Source organism: Odocoileus virginianus, chromosome 16 (genome assembly GCF_023699985.2).
Source record: "Odocoileus virginianus isolate 20LAN1187 ecotype Illinois chromosome 16, Ovbor_1.2, whole genome shotgun sequence".
NCBI classification, from domain to species: Eukaryota; Metazoa; Chordata; class Mammalia; order Artiodactyla; family Cervidae; genus Odocoileus; species Odocoileus virginianus.
Window position 1 is genome coordinate 7,764,196 of NC_069689.1, and position 6,764 is coordinate 7,770,959.

Below are 6,764 nucleotides of genomic sequence, written 5' to 3' on the forward strand. Positions count from 1 at the left end.
GTGTCTCCAGGATGCGGTGCGAGGCTTCTGCCTCCCGAGCCTCACTGCGCGTGAGGAGGCCGGCCGGCCACCGCAGCACCCAGCAGCAGGATAGAGGGGCCGGGGAGGCGGGTGGGCACCAAGACATCCAGGGCAGCACCAAACTGCGAAACAGAGACGACCGGCAGGAGGCCGGCTGCACTGTGTGGGATTCCAACCACACGAAATGGGGTATATCACACAGGACACACGCCAGACACTAAGAGGGGCTGCGTCCAGGGGGAATATGGTCATTTCACATTGAGAAAGGGAGCCTGCAAGCACAGGGACAGAAGGGGACCAGCGGCATCTCACAGGGAGAACTGGGCTCCGAGCAGGTCTGTCCCCAGCTCGGTCACCAGGGGTGAAAGGGCAGAGCCAGGAGCCGGGTCTCCTGCGCTGTGAGTGGAGAAGGATCGGGGCCAGGGAGGGCTGTGCCGAGAGCCGGGGGCCATGAACGATCAGGGGAGCCAGGCCAGGGCTCGGTCCCTGGTGCCCCAGGATCTGGGTCAGGTTGGGGTGGTGACAGACACAGACCTCCACGAACCCCACCCTCCTGGTTAGGAGCAGGAGTCGGTGGGGGCCCCAGACGGCGCCCCTGGTAGGGGCCTGACTCGACAGGAAATGCTAGCCACTGGGGGTGGGGTGGTGCCGCCCCTGCACTGGGCGCGCTGGGAGGAGGGTCCACCTTGTGCTGGGCGCTGCGGGTGTCGGGTTTTGGGGAACGGGCTTGAGGGGTCTGGGAGTCCCCCGCCCCCAGGATGAGCCGGCTCGGGTTCAGGTGCAGGGGAGGACAGGAAGGGTGGAGGCAGCCATGCCAGGAAGCCCAGCTTTTGCTTCCACCTGCCCCGCGGCCTACGGCGACTGTGTCTGCCCTTGCCTTCCGCTGGCACCCGCTCTCTGGGCTCAGCGTTCCAGGTGCACAAGCTGGGCTAATGGGGAGTGCCCAGAGGCCTGGCCGCCTCTGCCGGTCTCGGGTTCTGGTCGAGCTTCCGGGGGCCTGAGGCTGGAAGGGCGGGGAGCGGCTCGGGGGCCGACGGGGACAGTGGTCCCTACCGCCACCCCGTATCACTGAGTCAGCTGCGGCGCTCGAGGGAAGTGATGTGTGCAGGCCCGTGGTTAGAGGGTGAGAGGGTGAGGAACTCGGCGGCGCCCTGAGGGGCAAGGTGTCTGGCCACAGCGCCCACCTGCAGGCTCTGCTAGGCCGCACGCAGAGCCGAGGCTCATCGCCAGCATCCCCCCTGCCCGGGTTCCGTCCCTGAAGAGCAGACACAGCTCAGAGCAGGAAGCCTCGGGTCCCTCCCCTGACCCCTGCACGGTGCAGGAAAGGCCACTCAGGGAGGATCCGCAGAGTTGGGTGAAGGAGGGGTCAGGCCAGCTTCGGTCACTGACCACCCTGTTCCTGTCTTGGAGTCTCGGGGTTGGATGTGAAGGCCACCCACTGCCCGCCCCAGGGGACCCCTCACCCGCAGCCCCGCCTCTCCTGTGTCTCTGGTCCAGGCTGCCTGCCCAGAGGAGGGAGAACAAAGCAGCAGACTTGGGGGGGTGGGGAGGGCCCAGCCTGCAGAGCCTGGCACCACCAGGAGCTGTGGCCAGGCCCCGGGGGCAGGGGACAGCTCAGGTTCCAGCTGAGACCAGGCTCCGCTGCTTGACCAGCCATGTCCCTTGGGCACGGACCTCAAGACCTCTGGGCCCTGACTCCTGTCTTCACCCAGGGATAAGCATGTTGATGCCACCCCTCCCCCAACCTGCCAACAGATCCATGGATGCCATCTGCAAAGCAGGCCCGCCACTGCCAGAAAGCGCTGGGCCCCACTGCCCGCTAGTCCACTGCACCCTACACCTCCTCGGCTGGGTCACTGGGTGACACTGCGCTGGAGCCGTCACCGCCTCCTCGGCCCCTACTCCGCGTTCCTGGGCCTCCCGAGCCGCGCAGCTGGCGCCAGCAGCCCGACCGGACCAGGCGAGCAGGATCCTGAGTGCCGGCACGAGACGCTGTGCTCTTCCTTGCCAGGCACCGAGGGCCAGGCCCATCCTGGGCTTGGTTTTCGCATCTGTAAAATGGCCAGGATGTTGTCCAGGGACCTGGGTTGGCTGAGCTAATACTGCCTGCACAGGGCCGGGCCTGCCTGGCCAGCAAGGCCCCTTCTGGTCAGCTCCCCCGCTCCTCTCAGAGGTGACCACCCAGGTCCTGGCCGTCCGTCCGTTACTGCCGCCTCCATCTGGACGGCCTGGTCCTGCCCCTGGGGGATAGCCCGGAAGCACGGGGGTGGGGTGGGGGGCGCAGGTGTCCCCAAAGTGGGCAGCAGCTGATCTGGGCACCCTGGGCTGGTGTTCTCAGGCCATTCACGCTCGTGCACGTGGGGCGGCAGAGCCAGGCGGGAAAGGGGGACGGCCAGCGCCCCCTCCCACCCCAGGGCCCGGTAAAGAGCAGATGTCTGCTTCCTGGCTGCAGTGCGCGGGCGGCCGTGCAGAGCTGTGCGTGAGCAGAAACGGGGACGCTGGCACAGGCGCATGGGTGAAGGGAGGCAGGCTGCACACCGAGGCCGCATCCCAGGGCCCCAGAGGGCCCGGCGCCAGGCCAGATGGGGAGACCGAGACCTCCTCACCCAGCTGGGCAGGGCCCACGCTGGTGTCCATGCCCAGACCCACTGACATCGGCAAGGATCAAGGCCAGGCTCAGGGACGGAGCAGTGCCTGCCGCAGCCGCGGGGTCTGCTGGGACAGCGTGTGCACGCGGGCGTGGTGGGGGGACCAGCGCCGCCTGGGGGCGCCAGCGGCTGGCTGGCCTCGCCCACAGCAGCCCAGTGTGGACCCCGCGGAGCCCCAGGAAGGCAACACACAGGACGGTTGATGCGGGCAGAGCGGGATGGCCCTCTCTGCCTCCACGACCCACAGCGCACACCTTTGATGTTAGGTCTCAGCGGCACCATCTGCAGAATGGGTGCAAAACACGCTCTTCTGCACCCCCCAAGCGTGTTTTCAGGCTGGCCTCCCGTCTGAGGAGGGCTCTGCTCAACAGCCCCGGTTGAGCGGGCCTCCCAGCAGCGCAGTCTGCAAAGCCCCTGCAGGGGGTCTGCATTCCCTGTCAGTGGGCCCGGGCACAGCGTCGTGGGAGCAGGCGGTCCCCTGGTCCACCCTCCTTCCCCGTCAGGCCCTAGGGTGCTCTAACGGGGACTCAGCTCGCCAAGTGGGGGGCTGGAGGGTGCAGGGTTAGCCCATGAGCTGGGGGATGACTGGCGGGGCCTTCAGGAGCTGCAGCTGGAACAAGTAGGGGCAAGGGAGGGCCGGGGAGGACGGTGGCCGCAGGAAAGGGGCCTCGCCCTTGCCCTTGGCCCCTCGGTCCTCAGACAGTTCAGGGGGGCCCTCCACCCGTGCCTGCGCCTCCCCCACTCCCAAGAGGGTCCGCTGCTCCGAAGAACCTGTGGCCCCTGGCGTCCAGTGCCACCATCCGTCTGCAAGGACTGCTGGGCTCTGGAGTCACACGGGGCGGGGGGGGGGGGGTGCCCTGAGGGTGGGCCAGCACCTGCCCCCTACTGCAGGCCCAGGGGCAGGGGGCGCTGCTCGGCCAGGACACAGCTCCCCCAGCTCCCAGAGCGTCAGTGCCGGGACCCTGAGGCGGCTGCACCCACATGCCTGCTGTTCCCATGGGGACTGCGGGAGTGACGAGGGGCAGGGGGAGAGCCCCGGCCTCCAGGTGCTGGCTCCCTGGGGCTGGCCACTTCTCTCCCGCTTGGGGCAGTGCCTTCCCCATGCCCAGCATGGTGAACACAGCGCTCCAGCCCCTGCAGAGGCTGGTGCACACAGCAGGGGCTTTATAGGCACCTCTTTCCAGGACGGCGTGCCCTGATCCTGTCAACCAACCACCCCATCTCGGTCTCCTCTTCCGTGGAACAGGACCAACCCTCACCTGGGGGCATGACAGTCAGAGAGCAGATGGGGACATTCAGACCAGCTCACCAACTCCTCTCCTCCGTTCATTCGGCCCTCAGACCCTTGGGCCGCTGCGGGGACTTCACCTCTGGGTTCCTCCTCTCACCGCCTTCACAGGCCAGGGGCTCGAGTCCACCTCTGGGCACACCGCTGCCTGGGTTCAGGCCAGGCCAGCTAGTCATGCCTGCACGCAGGGCCATGCCCCTCTCACCGCCCAGTCTCCATCCCTCCCTCCCACCACCTTCACGAACCAGATCGCTTCCCCAAACCGGGAAACAACTGCACTTTGACGAAAGGCAAACAGAATCTATTCAGGGCACAGCTTCCCAGCCCCAGATTAAGGGGGAGGTGTGTGCAATTAGCTCCGACAGCCCGTCAGCACCTCCACGCAGCGGGGGCCTCACCTGGCGGTTAACTCTCTGCCACCAAATAGCAGGGCCTTCGGGGGACTGGCCACCTGCGTGGGTCATGGGAGGGCAGCCCCACTGGTCACCTGGGTTCACGCCAGCACCCCCTCCACCTGCACCTGCCCCGATGACCTGGCAGCTCCGAGCTGGGTGCTGGCAGCTCCTAGGAGGGTGGCAGTGGCTGGGAGGGGCTGAAGGTACCAACCAGGCTTTCAGCAAAAAGTTGGTGCTGGGCTGGAGAGGGGTAGGAATGGTGTGAGGTCTCAGATTGCAGACTGGGACCCAAGGCCCTTGCAGTGGCTGCAGGAGGGCAGCAGCATGCACGCTAACCACCCCCCCACCCGCCCCTGCCCTGGGCAGCAATGCCAGGGAGTCTAGGGCTTTGCTTCAGGTCCCTGCTGGGCAATGGAGGAGGTCCAGGCCTGAGCCACCGTCCCCACCCTGTGGGTGAAGATAGGGAAACTGAGGCCTGTGAAGGCCAGAGTCCTGGCCAGTTCCCACTGCCAGAGGGAGAAAGGGGAAGGGCTGGTGGGGAGGGGACTTCCCAACCCCGGATGCTGCATGGGTGTGCCGACCTCTGGCCTTGTTCCTGAGTCCTGGCTGGGGTAAGGGCTTGGCCATCACAGGGCCTCTGACTCCTCGTGTGTCCGAGTGGGGAGGGGCAGCCTGGGGCCCTGGGTCACAGAGCCTCAGGGGTCAGGCGGGCATAGCCAGGGGTGGGGGGCGGCACAGATTCCCTCCTGAGGTTGTTGTCACTCCCCAGGTTCTTCCCCAGGAAAGGGGTCCCGGGGTGGGACTGGAGGAGCAGGGGTCCCAGGGTGGGACTGGAGGAGCAGTTGCCAGACTGCCAGCCCCACTCCGGAGGACAGAGGGCAGGGACGGGGGCTCACTCCCCCAAGGCCTGCCTGAGGGGTGCCCAGGCCCCCTGCGCCCTGCTCCCGGGCAGCCACAGACCCAGTAGCTCAGACGGGGCCGCAGGCCACCGCGTGCCTTGTGTCACCGGGGCGGCGGACGCGAAAATGAAGTTTATTTTCCCAACTGTGGCTGATTCATGGTCAGGATGTGGCAGCCGCAAGGCGGGTAAAACCTGCCGACACTGGGAAGGGCGGCGGCCCGGCCGGCCCTCGGCCCACCACCCGCGGGCAGCGCGCGCTCGGGCGGCGTCTCCGCGCCGGGGCCGGCAGTCTGGGGCGGGGCGCGAGCCGACGGGGCCAGGGCGCCGCGGGATCCCCGCCCGGGAGCCGGGACCCAGCCGCCCTGCGCCGCGGGGCTGCGGGCCGCCACCCGGGGTGCACACGCCGCTACCCCAACTCCGCTCCCCAGCCGCCAGCACCCCACGGCCCCGACTCAGTTTCCCCGCGGCTCCCGGCCGGCCCAGAGGGTGCGGACTTACCGAACAGAGACGGCGGCCGAGGGAGGGGATGGGGCCGGCCTTCGGTCGGGGTCGGATGATGGGGCCGCGGGCTGCCGGCCCACCTTGCGGCTCTGCACGGCTCGGGTTCGGGCTGGGGCTCAGGCTCTGAGGGGCGCGCGAGAGGAAGAGGAGGCCCGGCCCAGCCCCGCCCAGCCCCGCCCGCTGGCGGCCACGTGGGGAGCGGGCGCGGGCCCGGGGCGGAGTCTACTGGGGGAGAGGGGGGTCCCTGGAGAGGCCCCGCCCACCGCTGCCCCCCCCCCCCCGGGCGGGGCCGCCCAGGGGCTCTCCCCAAGCCCGTAAATACCCGCGGCACCTCCGCCAGGGCTCGGTCTGTTCCCAGCCCTCCTACTTTCGCTCCTGCCGGGCGGGGGTGGCGCTGGGGTGGGGGGGGATACATGGAGCGGGGAGTGGAGGTCTCGGGAAAGCTCTGGAAGTGGCCCTCCCGCCTCAGCTCTCTCTGTCCGCCCCTCTCCTTGGGCTCCGCTGCTCCGCCCCCTTCCACAAACTTCCCGCAGGCCCACCTCGCCCTGGCTGCGCGCCAAGTAACCGGCTCACCCACTGAAGCTTCCTGTCAAAGCCTGGTGGCAGGTGGACCAGCCTCCCGGGCCGTGCTCGCTAAACCCCGCGTAGGAGACCCCTCGGGCCAGTTGATCCCGCGAACTGACGCCTGGGGTCCCCTCATGGCAGCTGGGTCTTCCTGGTCTTCTGGAATCCAGAGCGTCCCCATCGAGGGGGGCCAGCCCCCGGCCCTCCTCCTGGTCCCCAGCAGAGATGCAGTCTGGGTGGTCTCTGGGCCTGGACACTGCTGGCTGCAGGCAGCAGGCCTGAGTGCCGCCCCCTCTTTCTGTCCTGCCTCGTCATTCCTACGGACTGCGGGGGGGGGGGGGGGTCCCACTTCAAGAGGCCCCCCCCCCACCCCTGCATGGCCCAGCAGGAGGCCAGTCCTCGGGGGAAGGGCAGGCGTGGGTTAAGGAGGGGCAGGCGTGCCTTCA

General features: G+C 68.5%; 1 protein-coding gene across 4 annotated transcripts in view; it reads right to left on the reverse strand.

The window, feature by feature from the left end:
- INF2 (inverted formin 2) overlaps positions 1–6,074 on the reverse strand; it is a 29,296-nt gene extending 23,222 nt beyond the window's left edge. Inside the window, exon 1 of one of the 4 annotated variants that reach the window (XM_070477717.1) lies at positions 5,752–6,074. Coding sequence is in view for 1 of the 4 variants with exons in the window: in XM_070477719.1 (XP_070333820.1) it covers positions 3,979–3,999 (21 nt within the window). In the remaining 3 variants the exon portion in view is untranslated. Of the gene's footprint in view, positions 1–3,978; positions 4,110–5,751 lie in introns of those variants that run through there. The other 3 variants (XM_070477718.1, XM_070477720.1, XM_070477719.1) reach the window with 3 other exon arrangements.
- Between the last annotated feature and the right edge of the window lie 690 nt (positions 6,075–6,764).